Below are 25,107 nucleotides of genomic sequence, written 5' to 3'. Positions count from 1 at the left end.
CGAACCTTGCTGGAATAATGGTTAGTAAATTAGTTAGTATTCCACCGGTCCGCTGACCGGTCAAGCCAGTACAACGAACCTTGCTGGAATAATATTATGGTTAGTATGCTGGTATAACTTTGGTTCGACCTCATGCTGCTCGAAATAGGTAGACTCCTGTACATGGACTTGTAGTATACACATCCAACGTCTCACTGTCACTGCCCTCGTCATGATCCTCTGCCTCCTTAGCGCAAATTGGTCTTGCCTATGTTGTACCTTCGCTTGCTCGTACCGTCACTTATGCTGCCACACGCGCTGCCACCGCGCATCAGTGAATGCAACCCATCGTTTGCGTTGCGTTTATTTGAAGAGGGTTGGTGCTTTCATCTGCTACAGCTATGTGCACAGCGGCTGTACAATTCTCTCGTAAACAATACCTTTGTTTCCATACAATACCATGAATATTTTATATGCTTCACTGCACCTTGGTTATGCTATGCTATACATGTTTCCCAAGCGGTTGCTTTTACGTTAATTCCTCTCGGATGCTTGTTTCCTTGCACTTATTTTAAAAACCAAACGGAGTCTTCTCAGAACCACACCAGGCCGAATCAGCAGAAGAAGTGGCTAGACCGTGGGCAAAACTATACATGCACTCCGACTACGCCGAAATCTTTGCTTCCTCGCTTGTTCCTCATTGCCCAAGTTAGCGTTACCCATCCGACACCACGTGGAGGTTTGGGTTGAGTTGCCCGCGAGCAATCACTATGCCAGCTCTGCGGGCCTTGCCGGACATGCAACTCATCACATCTGACTGCTTCCTTTTATAGGCAACAGAAACCGCTATAGAGGGCGTGATGCGTTGGTCAAAGATGTGGTTGAGTGAGTAGGCCCCTCGAAATTGAAGAGTCAATCTTTTACACATGACCTGTGGCGATCTTCAGGCTCACACCGCCCATTCATAAAACTTTTTCGTGCTGGAGACTAATCATGCTAATATATGAGGCTTCTTAATTTGGTTAGGAGAATTCGTTGTTTGATCAAATAATCGCGACCTTTTTGCTCTGTGTAAGTTCACAAAATTCAACCAAATTTTTGGGACACATAGCCTAGGCCTACACCAAAATTTTGTATTTCAAAGATGTACAGCAACACAGGGAGAATTAAGGGGTTGTGCAATAGATAATTATGTGTATCCCAAGGGTGGTGAATTCCCAAAAATGGTCTGCAAAAATCGCTTCCCCCTTTAGCCGTGCCAAAAATCCCCCCCTTTTGACGTGCCAAAACCTTTGCCCCCCCGCCCTTTTGACGTGCCCAACCCCTACACGTGCAAGATTTTGAGGAACCCGAATTTAAAACCGTAACTTATCATATATAATGCGAGCGCAGCTAGCGAGCAGGAAATTTTGCATATTTGAACATATGTTCCTAACGATTTCCTACACCTTTTTAGGGCGTAATATAGAGCTATAATAGAAACGGTGCCCAAAATATCTGTACCAAATCCTGCCAAAAATTGCTTGACCCTCCTTTCGACATGTCAAAAATGCTTGCCCCCCCCCCCTCCCCGTTTGGCCTGCCAATTGTAAATTCTGGTCCCTTTGATATCAGTGATTTTTTTGTTTCAGTAAGCCTGACACATACCGATCAAAACCATGCCACTACCTGCTGTAAAAGTAGTGTTTCAGGATGTCAATGTGAGGGTGAAGGACACTGTTATTTTGAAGAATGTAAGCGGTGAATCATTGCAAGGAGAGCTACTAGCCATCATGGGGCCGAGTGGTGAGTGAAATATTCATGAGATGATGTCATTCATTATGAATATTCATGAGATGCATCATTTATTATGATGTCAATGTGAGAACAAGTAAAAGTTTTGAATATAGAATTGTTTTAAATTTGAGTGATTCAATGATGCAGTAAATTACAGGGTGTCCCTTAAAGAACTGTATCGTCGGGAACGGATTTTTGGGGCACTTTAACGCATAAACCAAACGTAACTAAATAACTGATGATGTTGAGAAATATATCAGTTATCGCATGCTATATATATCATGAGCTGGATATGAACTAATCTTTCACCGAGGTTCTAGAAATAAATTTAAAGTTGTAATCAAAAATTCTTTTTAAAACTCCAAATTGATTCTGAGCTTTCCAGTACCGTCCGGGATTACCCCCAGATCACGGGGTGTCCTCTTCATTTACTTACGTCATTCAGCCCGCTGCCTTGAAAATCAATTTCGCTTCGAACGGGGGAAGGACCCGTACGAGCCCGCATTTTACCAACACTATTTCTCTTTTTTCAGGAGAAATACGAATAAAAAAAGTGCAACGAGTGTCAACTGAACGTATGTTCTCTTCGAATGGAGTTAAACTTGTTTTGCAATAGATATGCCCTTTAACTTGTCCTATACTCCTTTAAGTCGGGAACTCAAGCGCTGCGTGAGTTCGTGAGTTCCTGACTTGAACGGTGTGAGTTCCTGACTTTAAGTCACGAAAATAAGATATCTAGATAACAAAAGTGGATGGGCTTACAATTAAAATACTGACGCCATGAAAATTGAACAGATTTCATGAGTTCTTGAGATCCTGAGTTGTCTTAACTATTTCTTTATTTTTATATCTTTACCATTTCTTTATTTCAAACTGGCTAAGTCATCACAAGATCCTGACTTCTTGAGTTACAAAGCGAACCGCATGGTCCTTATACTCCATAAAATAAGGGTATGATACAGGCAGAATTCTTATTTTGTACCATATGTTGAAATGGTGTTTAAGCATGTGATCATTGTCAGTTCTGGAAAGACCATACAGGGGGAGTATGAAGGAACGTTGACAGGAAACATTCTCATGATTAATGTTCTATTAACTGTTACTTTGTAGGTTCTGGAAAGACCACACTGCTTAATGTGTTGGCAGGCAGGGGAGTAGGAACATTGACTGGAAGCATTCTCATGAATAATGTTCCATTGACAAAGAAACTGAAGAGGAAGATTGCATTTGTGCTACAGGAGGATATCTTCTTTGAAAACCTAACTCTGAGAGAAACATTAGTGGTGAGTATTTATGAAAACCTAACTCTGAGAGAAACATTAGTGGTGAGTATTTATGAAAACCTAACTCTGAGAGAAACATTGGTGGTGAGTATTTATGAAAACCTAACTCTGAGAGAAACATTGGTGGTGAGTATTTATGAAAACCTAACTCTGAGAGAAACATTAGTGGTGAGTATTTATGAAAACCTAACTCTGAGAGAAACATTGGTGGTGAGTATTTATGAAAACCTAACTCTGAGAGAAACATTGGTGGTCAGTATTTATGAAAACCTAACTCTGAGAGAAACATTGGTGCTGAGTATTTATAAAAACCTAACTCTGAGAGAAACATTAGTGGTGAGTATATCAACGCATCTTTGGCACAACATAATTTGTGTTATCTTTCTCTTCATACTTATTCATATGCTTCTGCTTGATTACAAAGCCAGAATACATCAGTTTGTGAACTTAAAGAGCCCTCTTGTCTCTAGTAATACACTAGGTTACTCTATTATCGAGTGAAAGAAATTATACCAGGAGATTAGCATGGGCTTGTACCCACCATCTAATTTGGTACCAAATAGCTTCTTATATAATTCTAAAAATAAAAGAATTAAGATAGATCTAAATTCTTTTCACTTTAATGACCTTCACACTAGTCAACTCTTTACCACCTTATGTTACATGTACTTGTACAATAGTCAGAGTCCCAGTCAAGTTTACTAAAAGAACATGGCTTGTACTTATCACTTTTGTGACATATGCATTCTGTCTGAATAAGGGCAGTGATTTCAGGTGGTTACACATTTGCAAGAAATTCCCAAAATTGCAAAAACAGAATTTGGGAGAGAGTTTGTTTGTTCTTTTACAATGCACATTAATTGATTCATTGACCGCTTGCACACAGTTCACTTCCGTGTCTGGTTAACTCCAGACACGAAGAAGAAGAACATTGCTTTACACATGCTCGTGAATCCTGAAACAGCATGGGTAGTACTAGGATTGTAAGATGTGGCCTGAAGCAGCCAGTTTAAATCATATCCAAAACTTATTTGAGCACCCAAGTGATACAGGTATAACTTTTTATGCAGGCTGATTTTATGTTCCAGCAAACTTAAGCTGAGAAGATGTAGATATAAACCCTACAGAATGCCAAGCTTGTGACAACAATTTAAATGACTGTGAATAAATAAAGACCTGTCTTTCACCTCTCTAGTTCACAGCTTGTCTCAGACTTCCTTCAAAGATGTCATATGCTGACAAACTTGAGAAAGTTGATGATATTGTTGAAACACTGGATTTAAGGAAGTGCCTTGATACAAGTAAGTCATATTATGGTATTTACTTACAAGTAATTTAATAAAAAGAGGTTATTTTTGAATGAATTCTATGTCCAAATCTAATCTATGAAATGGCATTGTCAGCCTGTATCCCCTCCCTTCTCCAGGAAACTCATAAATTTCAATACTTCTGTTTTTAAGAAGTAATAAATTTGGGAATTGCTGACCACTGCAGCCCAAGACACACCTTATAAACCATTTTGTAATATTCATGAATGCAGCTCAATATATATTCTACCTACATGTCATATTATAACCATCACAACCAGGATCAGCTCTCCGAGTAACATTCAAGTCAACCAAGACAATCGGGCAACTAGTACTTTGTTCGGGAGTATTTTAAGCTAGCGCAATTATTGTCGTAATAACATTTTTGTCAACCTCGAAGACCACTGAGTCTGTCTTATTAACTGGGCTAACTTAACATCATCCTAAATCCCTCCGTTTTATGATTCAATCATTTTGTACTAGAAATACTTCTTAAGATTTAGATACAAGTTTGCAATGTTAGAAATTAAAGCTTGTGGTATATAATTAAAGAGTTGCATGTGGTGTATCCAAATTGTCAGTAAAAATATTTTTTGAAGTCATTGCTAATGCCATCTCTTGTGATTTCATTTAGAAATTGGTAGTGCCATGAACAGAGGTTTATCTGGAGGCGAAAAGAAAAGAACCAGTATAGGCAGTGAATTGTTGAATGACCCTGCTATTCTTGTTCTTGATGTAAGTACATGTATATAAACTCCTCAACAAAAGTTTGGAAACTTTCAAAAAATGGCTGTATATCAGAAATTTTTGAAATCTATCTCTACATTGTTTGATATCAGTGAAAGCATTGTTTTTTCCTGTCAACAATGACACCTCATTTGTGACGATAACTTATTCCACAGCTGAGATACTTTCTTTGAAAGACAGAGAGGTCTCAAAGAAAATGTGCCAAACTGACCATTGTCTGCGCTCATCCATTGCTTTAAATGAATGAACGAGTGGTTTAACTTTAAGTTTAATGCATCAATAAAAGTATGAATGCCGGTAAGGTTATTTACAGTACTTCATGTTGAATAAGAAGTGCTAGGATGGTTCTACATGTGGATTCAAATGGATCAATTACACAAGTCAATCTCTCTTGCACTTGCTGGTCACTTCTTCATAGTGGTCATTTGCAAAAAAGTTCTAATCAATCAGGGTTCGATTATCAGATATGGATAAGGCTCGAGCTATTGGTCGGCTTGAGGTTGCCATGCACCAGCAACTTTCGGAGTTTCCCGCAGTATGATCTCCAAGCTAAAAGCCAAGTTTCGTCAGACCAGAGATGTCAAAGACAGAGCCACGAAAAATATCGGCGGCAGAAGACCAAGACATCAGACTGGCAGCACTTTGAAACCATTTTTAATGAAACAGTGTGATATTCCTTATTCATGTTTACTGATGCTAATGGCGCACACAATGGCAGATTTGGCACAATTTTCAGAGACAATTACTCAACCATGTAATAAGTTATGGTCACAAATTTGGTGTCATTTTTGGCAGGAAAGAACAATGTTTGTATTGATATAAAAACAATATGGAAATAGATTTCAAATATTTCTGATATAAAGCCGTTTTGGGAAATTTCCAAACATTTTTGAAGAGTTTATATTCGGCAGCAAATTGCTTTGCTTTCTGCATGAATGTTTTATTTAAAGATTTACAATCATGAAGTAAAACTTTGGAAAATAGATAGGCCTTACAGTCACACTTATCGGGAAAGCTTTTGATGTTGATCATCTAGTGACCCTTCTCCAGTAGCGTAGCAAATTAGCAATGATTTTTCTCATTGCAAAGAGGGGTCCACGGTGAGGGGTCAAGGCAACTTTTTACCGGATGGCAGCTGCGCCATTGCTTGTATGTCATTTGCTGTGTTGCTATCATGATACAACCAATAGAAACATAAAGGCTGGGAAGAAATGTGGAGTCCAGGGACATTGTGGGATTAATATGAAAAATGTTTTGGAATTTGGTGGGAAACTTTGCTTCCTCATGTAAGAAATTATTAGCAAATTTGCTCTCTTGCAGTGAACATTGCCTTACTTGGAAAATAAACATTATTTCCGGTCTTGCACATATATAACTTGCAAGGGCGGCGCCCTTGCAAGTTATATATGTGCAAGACCGGAATTTAGGGCGGACTGTATTAGGTGCAGCCATTTATAGCAATGATTGTGTTATTGTATTCTCACTGGATTTCAATTTCCATTTACAGGAGCCAACTACAGGCTTAGACTCTACCACAGCTTGTAATCTGATAGATATGTTACAAAAGTATGCTGTCACCCACAACAAGACTGTGATAACATCTATTCACCAGCCTTCAAGTCAAATTTTTTACAAGTTTCATAAGTTGATGTTGCTCTCAGAGGGAGAGGTTAGTGCAGTGTTCTATTGTATTATACCATTTGATGCTATGAAGGGAAGGGCTCAACTCCATCAAAACTGTTTTTCAGATATTAAGAAAAAACTTAATATCTGGAAAAGTTTTACAGACGGAATGTTTTCATCTTCTTTCCTTGTTTAGGTTGTTTATCTTGGTAGCTCTCATGACATCATGGATTATTTCTCAAGCATCAATCTACACTGCTACATACCACACTACAATGCAGCAGATTTCATATGTAAGTTATCAATCTACACTGCTACATACCACACTACAATGCGGCAGATTTCATATGTAAGATATCAATCTACACTGCTACATACCACACTACAATGCGGCAGATTTCATATGTAAGATATCAATCTACACTGCTACATACCACACTACAATGCAGCAGATTTCATATGTAAGTTATCAATCTACACTGCTACATACCACACTACAATGCGGCAGATTTCATATGTAAGTTATCAATCTACACTGCTACATACCACACTACAATGCGGCAGATTACATATGTAAGATATCAATCTACACTGCTACATACCACACTACAATGCGGCAGATTTCATATGTAAGTTATCAATCTACACTGCTACATGCCACACTACAATGCAGCAGATTTCATATGTAAGATATCAATCTACACTGCTACATACCACACTACAATGCGGCAGATTTCATATGTAAGATATCAATCTACACTGCTATATACCACACTACAATGCGGCAGATTTCATATGTAAGTTATCAATCTACACTGGTATATACCACATTACAATGCAGCAGATTTCATATGTAAGTTATCAATCTACACTGCTACATACCACACTACAATGCGGCAGATTTCATATGTAAGTTATCAATCTACACTGCTACATACCACACTACAATGCGGCAGATTTCATATGTAAGATATCAATCTACACTGCTACATACCACACTACAATGCGGCAGATTTCATATGTAAGATATCAATCTACACTGCTATATACCACACTACAATGCAGCAGATTTCATATGTAAGATATCAATCTACACTGCTACATACCACACTACAATGCGGCAGATTTCATATGTAAGATATCAATCTACACTGCTACATACCACACTACAATGCGGCAGATTTCATATGTAAGTTATCAATCTACACTGCTATATACCACACTACAATGCGGCAGATTTCATATGTAAGTTATCAATCTACACTGCTACATACCACACTACAATGCGGCAGATTTCATATGTAAGATATCAATCTACACTGCTACATACCACACTACAATGCGGCAGATTTCATATGTAAGTTATCAATCTACACTGCTACATACCACACTACAATGCGGCAGATTTCATATGTAAGATATCAATCTACACTGTTACATACCACACTACAATGCGGCAGATTTCATATGTAAGTTATCAATCTACACTGCTATATACCACACTACAATGCGGCAGATTTCATATGTAAGTTATCAATCTACACTGCTACATACCACACTACAATGCGGCAGATTTCATATGTAAGTTATCAATCTACACTGCTACATACCACACTACAATGCAGCAGATTTCATATGTAAGATATCAATCTACACTGCTACATACCACACTACAATGCGGCAGATTTCATATGTAAGTTATCAATCTACACTGCTACATACCACACTACAATGCGGCAGATTTCATATGTAAGTTATCAATCTACACTGCTATATACCACACTACAATGCAGCAGATTTCATATGTAAGTTATCAATCTACACTGCTACATACCACACTACAATGCGGCAGATTTCATATGTAAGATATCAATCTACACTGCTACATACCACACTACAATGCAGCAGATTTCATATGTAAGATATCAATCTACACTGCTACATACCACACTACAATGCGGCAGATTTCATATGTAAGATATCAATCTACACTACTACATACCACACTACAATGCGGCAGATTTCATATGTAAGATATCAATCTACACTGCTACATACCACACTACAATGCGGCAGATTTCATATGTAAGATATCAATCTACACTGCTACATACCACACTACAATGCGGCAGATTTCATATTTAAGTTATCAGTCTACACTGCTACATACCACACTACAATGCGGCAGATTTCATATGTAAGATATCAATCTACACTGCTACATACCACACTACAATGCGGCAGATTTCATATGTAAGTTATCAATCTACATTGCTACATACCACATTACAATGCGGCATATTTCATATGTAAGATATCAATCTACACTGCTACATACCACACTACAATGCGGCAGATTTCATATGTAAGATATCAATCTACACTGCTATATACCACATTACAATGCGGCAGATTTCATATGTAAGATATCAATCTACACTGCTACATACCACACTACAATGCGGCAGATTTCATATGTAAGATATCAATCTACACTGCTACATACCACACTACAATGCAGCAGATTTCATATGTAAGTTATCAATCTACACTGCTACATACCACATTACAATGCGGCAGATTTCATATGTAAGATATCAATCTACACTGCTACATACCACACTACAATGCGGCAGATTTCATATGTAAGATATCAATCTACACTGCTACATACCACACTACAATGCGGCAGATTTCATATGTAAGTTATCAATCTACACTGCTACATACCACACTACAATGCGGCAGATTTCATATGTAAGTTATCAATCTACACTGCTACATACCACACTACAATGCGGCAGATTTCATATGTAAGTTATCAATCTACACTGCTACATACCACACTACAATGCGGCAGATTTCATATGTAAGTTATCAATCTACACTGCTACATACCACACTACAATGCGGCAGATTTCATATGTAAGATATCAATCTACACTGCTACATGCCACACTACAATGCGGCAGATTTCATATGTAAGATATCAATCTACACTGCTACATACCACACTACAATGCAGCAGATTTCATATGTAAGTTATCAATCTACACTGCTACATACCACACTACAATGCGGCAGATTTCATATGTAAGATATCAATCTACACTGCTACATACCACACTACAATGCAGCAGATTTCATATGTAAGATATCAATCTACACTGCTACATACCACACTACAATGCAGCAGATTTCATATGTAAGTTATCAATCTACACTGCTACATACAACACTACAATGCGGTAGATTTCATATGTAAGTTATCAATCTACACTGCTACATACCACTCTACAATGCAGCAGATTTCATATGTAAGATATCAATCTACACTGCTACATACCACACTACAATGCGGCAGATTTCATATGTAAGTTATCAATCTATACTGCTACATACCACACTACAATGCGGCAGATTTCATATGTAAGATATCAATCTACACTGCTACATACCACACCACAATGCGGCAGATTTCATATGTAAGATATCAATCTACACTGCTACATACCACACTACAATGCGGCAGATTTCATATGTAAGATATCAATCTACACTGCGACATACCACACTACAATGCGGCAGATTTCATATATAAGTTGTCAAAAATGTAGTTAGTCGTGCTTTTCCATGAAACAATTAGAGAGGAACGTGTCCCCTCAGTCCCACTGCTTCGGCCACTGATGGTAAGAAACAATTTGGTACATAGCGTTAATGTGTGCAAGAAAATGGCTAAGAGATGAAAATTAATATTAAAATACTGGGAAGAAATCTGTTAGAATTGCCCGGTACATCTTCCTTTTTAGCTCATTGAATACCAAAGTTTTGGCTAAAGTAGGGTTTAAAAACTGATAATTTCGTGTGCTGGTGTTACGTTGTTGAGAACGATGTGTAAAGGTGGACAAAAGTGATGGAATAGTTTCATGCCACATAAATTATAATGAAATGATAATCCCAAAGACTTTATCTTTTTATTTTGTTCATTTTGTCATCATGCAGCATACAAGTAGAGTACTATTATCCGCAATAACTTTATAACAATAACAATAATTCTATGAATCTGATCATTTCTTTTCCAGTGGACAAAGCCAAAGGTACCAAAGAGGATCTTGATATCCTGCACAAAGCAGCCAACGAACAGAGGTGGACAACATTCAACAGACGTGTGCCAAGCATTGCTGGATATGTGCCTCAAAAATCTAGTAGTCAAATGAATAGGCATGCTGCGATGCTAGCCGATTTCAACACAGTGAAAGAAAATCAAGATGTTGTAGGAGTGACATCTGAGGTTTGTGGAACATAATTATTGTGTCTTTGTTTAATTTATATTTATGTAACATCCAAATTTTATAAACATGCATGTGCATACACCCCACACACCCCTACCTATGCCTGCTGGCAACCACAGACATTATGTATTGCTGGACAACCGAGGATGTCTGGATTGACGTCTAATCACCAAACTGAGGAACGTAATTGGGGACTTTTGTGTGTATACAAATTAGCCTATCAACCAAGGTCGTTATTTTTAATGCACAATACAGGGTGTATCAACAAAGTATACAGTTTGAAAAATGCCACTAGATTCAAAAGTACGAGGTATATGGTCAAAATGATGAAGTTCACAGCTGAATCAACATCTTGTCCTCCCATAACTGAAAAATCACTGGCTTGTGACCATTAATAAGGATAACACTAGTGGAAGTTTTGGATGAGAAAACGGACATTTTGATGAGAAATGGCCAAAATGGTGAGAATTTAAATTTTCTCATTCTTTTGGATGAGAAACTTCCTGGTGTGTGTGTCAATCATTATTGCCTTATTAAAACTGGTGAGAATTGCTAATCCCCGCTGAGCTCAAAATAAACATTATTATTTTCTCATCCAAAAGAATGAGAAAATTAAATTCTAACCATTTTAGCCCTTTCTCATCAAAATGTCCGTTTTCTCATCCAAAACTTCCACTAGTGTAAGTTTATGTACTTGTAGGGGGGGTGTAGGTGGGGGTGTATGTATGTGGGTATTGGTGTATGTAGGGGTGTGTGTATGTATGTATGTATGCACATGCAAAAAGAAACTAATGAAGAAGGTACAAACTTTGCTGGGTATGAAACTGATGAAAATGGTATTATCACAAAAAATATTCAGACTTGCTCAAGTTTGGGTTGAGTTAAACGAGATCTGCTCAAAACTAGCCATCGAGTTGGTTAAATCAAACAACGAAAACTTTGCGTATGCCATAAAGGCAGGTGAAACTGTAATGGTTTGTCACAAAGTAATTTATAATTTTATCATAAAGAAACTGACTGAAACTGAACTAAGCAACTGGTAAAATCTTGAATTACAGGGAAGACTTGCGGACCTCGAGAAAGCAGATTATGCATGTTCGATGGAGCATTTAAAGAATGGTGATTTAAGGGTCGACCTGATTAAGTTTATCATCAAAGCTAGACTCCAAATCGCTGAATCAAATTCATTGCTCCATGTAATGTTTCCTCAGGTCAGCAAGTCGTGCCCTCTTTGCAGAAATCCATATGATACAATTTCACATGTAGCAAACGGCTGCATGTAATTTCGTTACAATTACATTTCAAGACCCAACCGGATCATCAATATCCTTGAAAAGTAAATTAAAAAATACAACAGGTGTGATATCTACCGTGAAAAGATCATCTCGGGTGCCCTGATCACGAATGACGACGAGGAAATTGAATTCGCAAACATCTTTCAGGACATTCAAGCAAGAAAACCAGACTTATTTCTCATTGATCACGAAAACATGAAGTGTTTCATTTTGGCAGTAACTTGTCCTTTCGATGCTTTCATTGAGGAAAGTTACAACACAAAGTTCAAAAGTATACTCCCTTTGTAACTTGCTCACATTGTGCGGATTTGATTGCAAAATCCTTGTCTTCGTGGTTGGGTCACTCGGCCATGTTCATCACCGTTTCCGAAGTGGGTTGAAAAAACTTGGCTTCCCCAAACGTGTTGCCAAGGCTGTTGCCAAGTATGCCTTTGTCAGTTCTATGATTGGAACCAACATCATCTGGAGACTGCAAAACAGGCTCACTAAAGTCAATTAATTCTTCCTGTTCATTTTCATGTTGTTTGTAATTTATTCATGTAATGATTTATAATGCTGCTTTGGTGGCCCAAATGTATTTGCTCATTATTGAATAACAAATTCGTATGTATGTAGTAAAACCAAAACACCCCCACACACCCACCCCCACCCCCACACACCCACACACAAGATGCATATCACACAAAAACTAAATTATGCACATATCAAATAAAAAGACATTTTTATGTTACTGATCTAATTTTTTGTTCAATTCATAACGTTAATTAATATCCTATTATTGTGTTCTAGCGCTTCCCAGATGATAGTGGAGCGAAGAATCTTGATCAAGATGATCAAGCTGCCAAAGAAATAATTACCACAGAGGAGAGTGCTCCAACAAAGGAATCAAAAGATGCATCAGTACAAGAAATGAACACCAACTTAAACCACCAGGAAGCAACCAACACTGACAAACAAGAAGAATCACCAGAACATATGAAATCAGAAAAAAAAAACAGAAACAAATCAGAAGATGATGAGAATGATGACATTGTGCTAGGAGAGCGATGGGCATCTTCATGGCGGACACAATACACTACATTATGTCACAGATCATTCAAGCAGAATTTGTCAGAAGTGCTGACAATGGTTGATCTGCTTCGACACATAGTTCTAGGCATCATATTTGGCATTTTGTACTTTCAGCTGGATCATACAGAGGAACGGTTACATGATATCAGGGGCATTGTAAGTATAGCTTCAACTTAGAAAATACAGGGAACTACTCCCACTTCCTGCCAAATAAATAACTTAGAAAATGCAGGGAACTACTCCCTTTTCCTGCCAAACAAATAACTTAGAAAATTCAGGAACTACTCCCTTTTCCTGCCAAAAACAGCCAGCAGTTCTTGACCTGATTAGATTTTCAAAGTTTTCAAAAATGTAGTTAGTCGTGCTTTTCCATGAAACAATTAGAGAGGAACGTGTCCCCTCAGTCCCACTGCTTCGGCCACTGATGGTAAGAAACAATTTGGTACATAGCGTTAATGTGTGCAAGAAAATGGCTAAGAGATGAAAATTAATATTAAAATACTGGGAAGAAATCTGTTAGAATTGCCCGGTACATCTTCCTTTTTAGCTCATTGAATACCAAAGTTTTGGCTAAAGTAGGGTTTAAAAACTGATAATTTCGTGTGCTGGTGTTACGTTGTTGAGAACGATGTGTAAAGGTGGACAAAAGTGATGGAATAGTTTCATGCCACATAAATTATAATGAAATGATAATCCCAAAGACTTTATCTTTTTATTTTGTTCATTTTGTCATCATGCAGCATACAAGTAGAGTACTATTATCCGCAATAACTTTATAACAATAACAATAATTCTATGAATCTGATCATTTCTTTTCCAGTGGACAAAGCCAAAGGTACCAAAGAGGATCTTGATATCCTGCACAAAGCAGCCAACGAACAGAGGTGGACAACATTCAACAGACGTGTGCCAAGCATTGCTGGATATGTGCCTCAAAAATCTAGTAGTCAAATGAATAGGCATGCTGCGATGCTAGCCGATTTCAACACAGTGAAAGAAAATCAAGATGTTGTAGGAGTGACATCTGAGGTTTGTGGAACATAATTATTGTGTCTTTGTTTAATTTATATTTATGTGTAACATCCAAATTTTATAAACATGCATGTGCATACACCCCACACACCCCTACCTATGCCTGCTGGCAACCACAGACATTATGTATTGCTGGACAACCGAGGATGTCTGGATTGACGTCTAATCACCAAACTGAGGAACGTAATTGGGGACTTTTGTGTGTATACAAATTAGCCTATCAACCAAGGTCGTTATTTTTAATGCACAATACAGGGTGTATCAACAAAGTATACAGTTTGAAAAATGCCACTAGATTCAAAAGTACGAGGTATATGGTCAAAATGATGAAGTTCACAGCTGAATCAACATCTTGTCCTCCCATAACTGAAAAATCACTGGCTTGTGACCATTAATAAGGATAACACTAGTGGAAGTTTTGGATGAGAAAACGGACATTTTGATGAGAAATGGCCAAAATGGTGAGAATTTAAATTTTCTCATTCTTTTGGATGAGAAACTTCCTGGTGTGTGTGTCAATCATTATTGCCTTATTAAAACTGGTGAGAATTGCTAATCCCCGCTGAGCTCAAAATAAACATTATTATTTTCTCATCCAAAAGAATGAGAAAATTAAATTCTAACCATTTTAGCCCTTTCTCATCAAAATGTCCGTTTTCTCATCCAAAACTTCCACTAGTGTAAGTTTATGTACTTGTAGGGGGGGTGTAGGTGGGGGTGTATGTATGTGGGTATTGGTGTATGTAGGGGTGTGTGTATGTATGTATGTATGCACATGCAAAAAGAAACTAATGAAGAAGGTACAAACTTTGCTGGGTATGAAACTGATGAAAATGGTATTATCACAAAAAATATTCAGACTTGCTCAAGTTTGGGTTGAGTTAAACGAGATCTGCTCAAAACTAGCCATCGAGTTGGTTAAATCAAACAACGAAAACTTTGCGTATGCCATAAAGGCAGGTGAAACTGTAATGGTTTGTCACAAAGTAATTTATAATTTTATCATAAAGAAACTGACTGAAACTGAACTAAGCAACTGGTAAAATCTTGAATTACAGGGAAGACTTGCGGACCTCGAGAAAGCAGATTATGCATGTTCGATGGAGCATTTAAAGAATGGTGATTTAAGGGTCGACCTGATTAAGTTTATCATCAAAGCTAGACTCCAAATCGCTGAATCAAATTCATTGCTCCATGTAATGTTTCCTCAGGTCAGCAAGTCGTGCCCTCTTTGCAGAAATCCATATGATACAATTTCACATGTAGCAAACGGCTGCATGTAATTTCGTTACAATTACATTTCAAGACCCAACCGGATCATCAATATCCTTGAAAAGTAAATTAAAAAATACAACAGGTGTGATATCTACCGTGAAAAGATCATCTCGGGTGCCCTGATCACGAATGACGACGAGGAAATTGAATTCGCAAACATCTTTCAGGACATTCAAGCAAGAAAACCAGACTTATTTCTCATTGATCACGAAAACATGAAGTGTTTCATTTTGGCAGTAACTTGTCCTTTCGATGCTTTCATTGAGGAAAGTTACAACACAAAGTTCCAAAAGTATACTCCCCTTTGTAACTTGCTCACATTGTGCGGATTTGATTGCAAAATCCTTGTCTTCGTGGTTGGGTCACTCGGCCATGTTCATCACCGTTTCCGAAGTGGGTTGAAAAAACTTGGCTTCCCCAAACGTGTTGCCAAGGCTGTTGCCAAGTATGCCTTTGTCAGTTCTATGATTGGAACCAACATCATCTGGAGACTGCAAAACAGGCTCACTAAAGTCAATTAATTCTTCCTGTTCATTTTCATGTTGTTTGTAATTTATTCATGTAATGATTTATAATGCTGCTTTGGTGGCCCAAATGTATTTGCTCATTATTGAATAACAAATTCGTATGTATGTAGTAAAACCAAAACACCCCCACACACCCACCCCACCCCACACACCCACACACAAGATGCATATCACACAAAAACTAAATTATGCACATATCAAATAAAAAGACATTTTTATGTTACTGATCTAATTTTTTGTTCAATTCATAACGTTAATTAATATCCTATTATTGTGTTCTAGCGCTTGCCAGATGATAGTGGTGCGAAGAAACTTGATCAAGATGATCAAGCTGCCAAAGAAATAATTACCACAGAGGAGAGTGCTCCAACAAAGGAATCAAAAGATGCATCAGTACAAGAAATGAACACCAACTTAAACCACCAGGAAGCAACCAACACTGACAAACAAGAAGAATCACCAGAACATATGAAATCAGAAACAAAAAACAGAAACAAATCAGAAGATGATGAGAATGATGACATTGTGCTAGGAGAGCGATGGGCATCTTCATGGCGGACACAATACACTACATTATGTCACAGATCATTCAAGCAGAATTTGTCAGAAGTGCTGACAATGGTTGATCTGCTTCGACACATAGTTCTAGGCATCATATTTGGCATTTTGTACTTTCAGCTGGATCATACAGAGGAACGGTTACATGATATCAGGGGCATTGTAAGTATAGCTTCAACCTAGAAAACGCAGGGAACTACCCTGCCAAATAAATAACTTAGAAAATGCAGGGAACTACTCCCTTTTCCTGCCAAACAAATAACTTAGAAAATTCAGGGAACTACTCCCTTTTCCTGCCAAAAACAGCCAGCAGTTCTTGACCTGATTAGATTTTCTGCGCAAAATACGTAGGTTTTCATCGCAAAATATGGTATTTAAGTAGCAAATCTGCATAATCTTAACGACTCTTCATCTTTATTCACAGATCTTCTTTGGTACTGTATACTGGGGCTTTGATTCTGTATTCACAACAATCACCACATGTAAGTATATGAGATTACTAAAGAGCCACTATATCCACCATGGTGGTTTGTCAGGCATGAGACCAAAATATTAGTGACAAAAGCCTGAAATGGAACAATATTGACATCTTTACGTTTGAGCATTACAAAGGCATTTAGCATTTATAGCACATGTTATCAGCACAGCACATTACATGCATAACGCAAACATGTATAAGCTATAAATTTTATGTCAACATTTTATGTCCTAAGAATGTCAAAAAGACTTAACTTGGGCAGGTTCAATATGTTTGATATCCCAAATCATTACTTAAGCAAATCGATGTGACACATATGAATTATATTCAGTCTCCATCCAATTACATTTGTTACATTGACTTGAGTCATCTTGAGCTAAAAAGAGGCCCAATTGATTCAATTCAACTTACATTTTTTGTGACTTGTTACAACTCTGCTATTCAAGTCTCCATCGTGAGTTATACTGTTTGTAAAAGTCCACCCTACCACCTGTACCTCCATCTCCATCCATCTGAATGCTCTGGATAGCCAGATTGACTTATTGATATTTTAGAATAGGTAGGCCATGTTCAGAAACTCTGGCTACTTATTGGGGGTCTATGCATACGGTATAATGATAAAAAAAAATGTTCAAAAATATTTTTGTTCAAATGTTGTTGTTTTTTCAACAACAATTGTTTTTACAACAATGCGCTTCAAGGCGGGAGGCATTGTGGTGGTTGCACCACAAAATATCTCATTTTTATTTCTTTGTTATTTGTCTCCAATCTCTTATAGTCCCAAAAGAGCGTGATGTAATCAACAAGGAGCGTGCATCAGGGATGTATCGTCTATCAGCATACTATCTTGCTAAGCTGACCAGTGAGTTACCCTTGATGATCATCTTCCCAACTATTCATTTCAACATATACTATTGGTTAGGTGGACTCAACAATTTTATAGGAGCTTATTTGGCTGCATGGGGTATTCTTATACTTAATACTCTGGTTGGACAGGTGAGGACCAACTAACAACAAAATTATATACAAAATACACAAGGCAGTAACAATTTCGCTACATATTGTACACTTTTAATACTTATTCTCCTAGTATTACTGTGTTTCATTTTGTTTTCCAAATACTCACAACTTTGTAAATTTAAATTTGATATAGTGCTTAGGTTTAAAGGCATTGAATAATGATATTACAGTACTCTCATGGCTGGGGTCTTAGTATGGTGGGTAGCATGTGTGAAGCAATCACGCACAGGTTTGACCCCAGGTCAGATGTAATGAAATACAACTCACCCCTAATACAAGTCACATTATTATTTTCAAAATAGTGTAGTAGGTATAGTAAACTTGTGTAGTAGGTATAGTAACAGTACTCAAAAGATTTAAGGTACCAGTTATTTTCACCCTGTATATCCTAAAAAACAAAGACAGATAAGATAAATTGGAACCAGCAGCCAAATAACTGCATCTTTTAGCTTGGATTTAAGACCTCATTTGTTGAAATCGTTTAAGAAATAAAGACACAATGATCTAAATATTCAAAAGTTATGCACAGTTTGCTCCATTGCATGCCCTATTGATTTGCACACAAATCGTTCTCGAACAAGAGAACTGGCGCCATGCTTTTCATAATTGATTAACAGTAAAACTAGCGTCATGCTTTCATTGATTAGAACATATAAAAAGTGCAACTTTTGATTTTGTTCCTTCCTTAGGTTTTAGATCTCTGTTTCTTTAATTCTTGACCAATTTCAACAACTTGTCTTAAATCAGAGCTAAAAGGATACAGGTACTGGCTGCTGGATTAAATTTTGACGTGTTTTGTCTTTGTTTAGGATATACAGGGGTGAACATAACTGGTACATTAATTCTTTTGCGCATTGTATGTATGAGTGTCTCTGCGTTGAGGTCTGCTTATAATTTGAGGCATATTGCCTATCCAAATTTGATCTGAAAAACATTAATCTGGGATTTCATTACATTCAAATATGTCTTGATATTATGGCTTTACTTGTTTGAGTTTTCATTTTATAAACTTGATCTACGTTTGAAGTTTAGCTAGTGTTTGGCAGAATACTGTATTAGCTGAAATTGTTGTGCGTTTTGTGGTTTGACATGTCATGGTTTCATAAATGCTACGTGCCCCTATTAAACACTGTCAAATGTGTTTTTTAATGAAGCTTACTCACTAAGCTTAATTATTAAGAAAATGTTAATGAAACTTGCAACTGCATAAACGGGGCGGATCCAGGACGGTAAACTACCGGGGCTCCCCCTTAGCCCCAACCCCCGGATCCGCCCCTGATAAATATCTGAAAACTTAAAAAGATATTGGTTTGTAGACCTTTTTCCCAAACGTCACCGATCAATCGATATTGGGTCCAGCATTCAAGTCATCCGCGCTCAAATACAAATAGTGCGCCAGCGAGCGCGATCAACTTTGTGTCAACCCGCGCATGATTGCCAGCTCACAATATGCGTTAAGTTTGTCACGCCATAAAAAGTAAACAAAATTGTAAAACAAAACAACGATCGATTTTCAAAGAGCATCACGATTTTTCCAAATCTTTTGTACTTCGTAGTATTAAAACAAGCTGAAACAAAGGTAAACAGTATAAACAGTTCCCGTTTAAACAATTATTTTGTGGAAGCTGAAGTGAAAGATGGCAAAACCAGGGAGAAAATGCGCAGTGTTTCGTGTTTTCATATCGCGGTCACGTGGGGAACGCAAATGTTGTTTGTTTATATCTATACTAGGACCCCAATTTCGACCAAGTGATGTCACAGTGAAGTAATAATGCGTATTTCATAACTAAACATGTGCAGTCTGTACTACCTTTTTGAGCTTATTGCTAGTGATACCACTGACATCAATCTTGTATTCTTCTGATCTCTCCCATACCATCACAGTCTTTAGGTCTTGCCATCAGTGCCTACTCTCCTGACATGAGCACATCCATTACCTTCTTAGCCATTTATATGCTAAGTGCTATGATGCTTGGTGGATTTTATGTAGAAATCTTGCCATTTTGGTTGGAATGGACACAGTACCTATCATTCCTGTTCTATACCTACAATCTCTTTTTGAGAGTTGAGTTCAACATCAGAGGAGATCCAGTCAAGTAAGTCTAATCACTTAAGACCAAGGGCACTAAGAACTATTTTGATTGGTTACAAAGACGACCATAACATGTATTGAGCCAATTAGAGACATGGTAAGAACAGTCAGTGACTAACTTACTTGACGTATCTGCACAGGACGTTGTGTCCCTTTGCCCCTGTCGAGTAAGCCTCCTCCAGTTCTATCTGTTGCTTGTGTCTTTGCTTTATGTGGGGTCATTCCCAGGTCCCTCTGAATTTAGTCCTTCCATCTGGTTGGTGGACGACCTGGTGGTCTTTTCTTGCTGAAGTCATTAATGTAGACTTGGTGGGGAAGCCGATGTTGAGGCATCCTGAAGATATGCCCATCCCATTTAAAATGTCTCCGGCAGATAAAATCGTTGATGGAGCTAGTGATGTTGAGACTATGTCTGATGGAATTATTGCGTATTTTGTCAAGCATTGCCCTAAGGCATCGCATTTCAAAAACATCCAGTCTGTGTCGATCGGATTCACGTAACGCCCAGGATTCTGACCCATAGGTGGCAATAGGGAGGATGAGTGACTGGTAGATTCTTACTTTCAGCGATCTGGTGATGTCATGGTTAGACTAGATGGTATTTTTCAATCTACCAAATGCCCAGGCTGCCAACTTTGTGCGACGTTTAATATTCTCTTCTATTGAGGGCACACTACTACCCAGAAAGACGAAGTTATTTACTTTGGCAATGGGCACTTGGTTCCGCATGATATCTCTTGGATCGTCAGATATGATCTTGCATTTTGTTGGGTTAATTTTCATTCCCCAGCTGCTGCATGCTTTTTCCAATTCATTAGTGGAGATTTGCACGTTCTCGAAGTCCATATCCTTGAGTGTGGTGTCATCTGCATATAGGATGTTGTTAATGCACATGTCACCCATCTGTATACCTGAGCCTAGGTTTTGGATGTCCTTCATGACAAACTCCAGATATAGATTGAAGAGGCATGGTGAGAGAAGACATCCTTGTCTAACACCAACTAGGACTTCATACCAATCGGTGATCTTTCCATTTAACACGACTGAGCATTTGGTTTGCTCGTACATTTTTGCAGTGAGGTTCACCAGTTTAGTGTCTACTCCTACTGATCGCAGACATTTCCAAAGGGCCTCCCTCCATATGGTGTCAAATTCTGCTTTCAGTCAGTAGGGCTTTAAGATTGCTAAAAACAGCCAGTAGGGCTTTAGAATTGCCAAGATATCTAAAAGCTCAAATTTGATTAGTTATTAAGATGATTATATCAGGTAATTAACCAATTAGGGGCAGTGTAAGTAAAGTTGCAGTGCCCATGGGGTTAAAAAATCATATGAATTTAGGAAATTGAAACTTCATAACTTTTCCATTCAAAGACCCAGCAATAGCAGCAGTGAAAAGCTCTGTGACAAAATGATGAAAATAAAAGAATAGGCGAGAGATGTGAAGACTAAAGAGTTTCAAGGATTTGTTGCCAAGGGTCTTTCCTCTAAGCATCATGAGGGCCCCCAAGGCTGACTCATGGGCCCCATGCTAGTGTAATTGTGTGTCAGGTTCAAAAACACCAGAGAGTACATTCTTGTGGCTCTGTGCAGGCACAGTCTTTAGAATGTCTTTGTGTTTCTGTTACCTCATGTTAATATGATCATAGTGTTCAAGTTCTGGCTTCAAAACTGTGATTCTTATGACTGTGTCTACATGGACTGTAACAAAACCTGTTTCTAATATCCATGGTGTCTACTATGACCCCAACAGCTGGCTAAGCATATGCTAATTTTGCTTCATTTTCCTGAAGGTCAGTGTTTAAGTTTACATGCATTCCCATCGCCCTTTATAATACCTGCCACTTCAACATGGAATACGGGTCTCAGCGAAGTAATTCAACCAATATTATTACTTAATAAAGAAATAAAGAAGTGAAGCTCAGGCAAACTGCGTTATAATAAAAGAGAGAGAGAAAATCCGAACCGTTTGGTACTCAATCAGTGTAAAGTGTTTTAATACTTCCAAGTATACCTCAAATATATCAAAGTGCAACTCAAGCTTACTATTAATTCCATATTTCCATTCTATCTGTGAAACAGGTGTGCCAAAGAAGAGAGTATATTTGAGGAATGTATAACAGGGAATGCAACTGAAGTAGACGGTGAAACAGCACTGGATTCCATGGATGTACTGGATATACCTGTTTGGGCCAATCTAGTTGCGTTAGGTGGATTCCTTCTGGTGTTTCGTCTCTTGGGGTACTATGTATTGAAAATCAAGTATAAGCCTAAATGATTTAATTAGAGCAAGTTTTAAAATTTTAAAAATTTAATTGCCATATAAAAACAAAATAAGAACAAAAATACAAACATACTACTCTAAAAGAAAACTTAACACCAGTCATCACCATTTTGAAGCACAATTGTGTCCTATTTAATGTTTTAAAAAGCCAATGTTATCAAAATATTATTATAAAAATGATCAAAATATCCACCATAATGGAAGATGGGTTGTCTGAAGCCTGTCACCTAAATATTGTGATTCCAAATTTTGAGTTCAATTGCTCCAGCAATTCAGATATTAGAAACAAATATTTGTATTGCAGTTTCAAGACCTGGGCTGGTAAACCTCTGCTACAATTTTTCTTCTGATTTTCTCAATTTTAATGGGATATTTAAGTGCAGGACGTGAGGTGGACAATCTAGTCGGAGGGGTTTTGGCCATTTGGTATATCAATGACCCAATTTTCTAGGCCAATTTTAGGCCTATATGGGTATTTTGTTTTTTAATTGTCCAAATTCTGCCTGAAACATTTACTTAACTATTGCCAAAATTTTCTCATTTAAATAAAAACTTTTAGAAAAATTGTAAAAATTTTGGCAATTTGTATTAAATGTGGCTGAAAATTTGACTTTTGGTACAGCGATGGGTCTAAATTTCTTGAAGTGGCGATCGCCACATGGGCCGTTTTGTTCTGGGCCATCAGGGCTGGTGGTGTCTCAAAAAATAGAGGAAAAGAGAAGAAAAATAATGGAAAAGAAAGAAATCATATGATTATGGCTGTCGCTAGTGGGCATGAGGCAGTAATAATGAATTAAATTAAATACCGTACTTATACAATTTTTGGTCCGCAGCCCCATACCCCCTAGTACATGGAACCCATACCGTAGTAGCTCTGCACAACGGCAGCACCAATACGAAATTGTCACTAACCGATTAATGATAATTCTATTGTTAATTGCACAATTTGAAAATAAGCTTTATAGGTGGAAAATATTTGTGTCTCATAGGGAGCAATGTGCAGCTGCTTGTAACACAAATAATCAACTGGCAAATCTGGTCAGATTGTAAAATCAAGAAAATTACTACTGTATATGTGACACGATCTGGTCCATGGGGGCCAAAGGCGGTAAATTTGAAACTGAGATAAAGGAAAAAATATGGATTAAAAACAATAAAATACATAAGAAATTAGACAGCAAAAAATTTCATAACTTTAGAACCAAGTATGCTAGACCTTTGGTGTTTTCAGTGAATGATAGCCTATTGTATGTATAATGTAATAATTACAATAACTCAATTTTCAAAAATGCCTCCTTTGGCTCCCATTGACCAGATCGTGTCACATATTAAATATCCTGCTATACAATAGTGTAGAAACACTTTCTTCTCTAGTACTGTCTTGTTAGTCTTAATTATTCACCATATTGGTGTGACTCTATTTGATTTGTCTTCCTAAGAAACAATAAACAGTTGATGATACATTTTGCCTTGCACTGATTTTTCATTCAGTATATTGTATAATTTTATAAGTTAGGGCCTACAATAATGCAAACTGCAATGCAAGGATTTGTTTTAAATCGCATGAATATTCAAATTAATGATGTTATCTCAGTTATGAATATTCAAATTATTGACGTCATTTTATTAATATTCTAATTAATGACATCACCTCATGAATATTCAAATTAATGATGTCATCTCATGAATATTCTAATTAATGACGTCATATGAATATTCATTGATGTCATCTCATGAATATTCTAATTAATGATGTCCTGGAAACTGGAACGCCTTTGGAGAAGCCCATCCCTGCCAATCGAAACAAAAATCAAGCTGTTTGAGACAACTTGTGTCACTGTCCTTCTTTACGGGTGCGACTCATGGGTAATCACCAAGGACATGGAAAACAAGATCAATGCCTTTGCAACATCTTGCTACAGAGTCATGTTAAACATCAAGCGTGTGGATCGGATTCCAAATGAAATCATCTACAATCTGACCAACACCACTCCACTGGTTGCCAGAGTCAAGATTCATCAACTCAAATTTCTCGGCCATATACTGCGTCTTGAAGACGACGAGCCTGTGAAAGAACATGCCCTTTATATTCCACCACATGGGAAGAGGAAACCGGGACGGCCACGCACACTGTACTTACAGTATGTATGGCACCTCCTAGGAGATACTGAAGGGATGCTGCAGCCAAACAAAATTGTTTCGCTTGCCCAAGATCGTAATAGTTGAAGCCGACTGATGATGATGATGATGATGTCATCTCATGAATATTCATTAATTACATCATCTCAAGAATATTCATTAATGATGTCATCTCATGAATATTCAAATTAATGACATCATCTCATGAATATTCAAATTAATGACATCACCACATGAATTTTTTAATGTCATCAAAGGAATATTAATTATGTCATTTCATGAATTCAAATTAATGAAATCACCTCATGAATATTCCAAACAATGATGCCATC

The 25,107-nt window shown here is 37.5% G+C and overlaps 1 protein-coding gene across 1 annotated transcript; it reads left to right on the top strand.

Annotated features, from left to right (window-relative positions):
* The first annotated feature begins 1,613 nt into the window (after positions 1-1,613).
* LOC140160438 (uncharacterized) lies at positions 1,614-22,638 on the top strand. Its single transcript, XM_072183674.1, has 14 exons — positions 1,614-1,764; positions 2,866-3,038; positions 4,234-4,339; positions 4,980-5,080; positions 6,600-6,761; positions 6,912-7,008; positions 10,798-11,006; positions 13,092-13,533; positions 14,194-14,402; positions 16,490-16,927; positions 17,190-17,247; positions 18,022-18,239; positions 20,148-20,359; positions 22,435-22,638. Exons 1-14 carry the CDS (start codon positions 1,638-1,640, stop codon positions 22,628-22,630), a joined length of 2,748 nt encoding a protein of 915 aa, XP_072039775.1. The 5' UTR covers positions 1,614-1,637; the 3' UTR covers positions 22,631-22,638.
* Positions 22,639-25,107: the final 2,469 nt, after the last annotated feature.

Source organism: Amphiura filiformis, chromosome 9 (genome assembly GCF_039555335.1).
Source record: "Amphiura filiformis chromosome 9, Afil_fr2py, whole genome shotgun sequence".
NCBI classification, from domain to species: Eukaryota; Metazoa; Echinodermata; class Ophiuroidea; order Amphilepidida; family Amphiuridae; genus Amphiura; species Amphiura filiformis.
The sequence above is the reverse complement of the archived record's forward strand: the minus strand, read 5'-3'. Positions and strand labels throughout refer to the sequence as shown.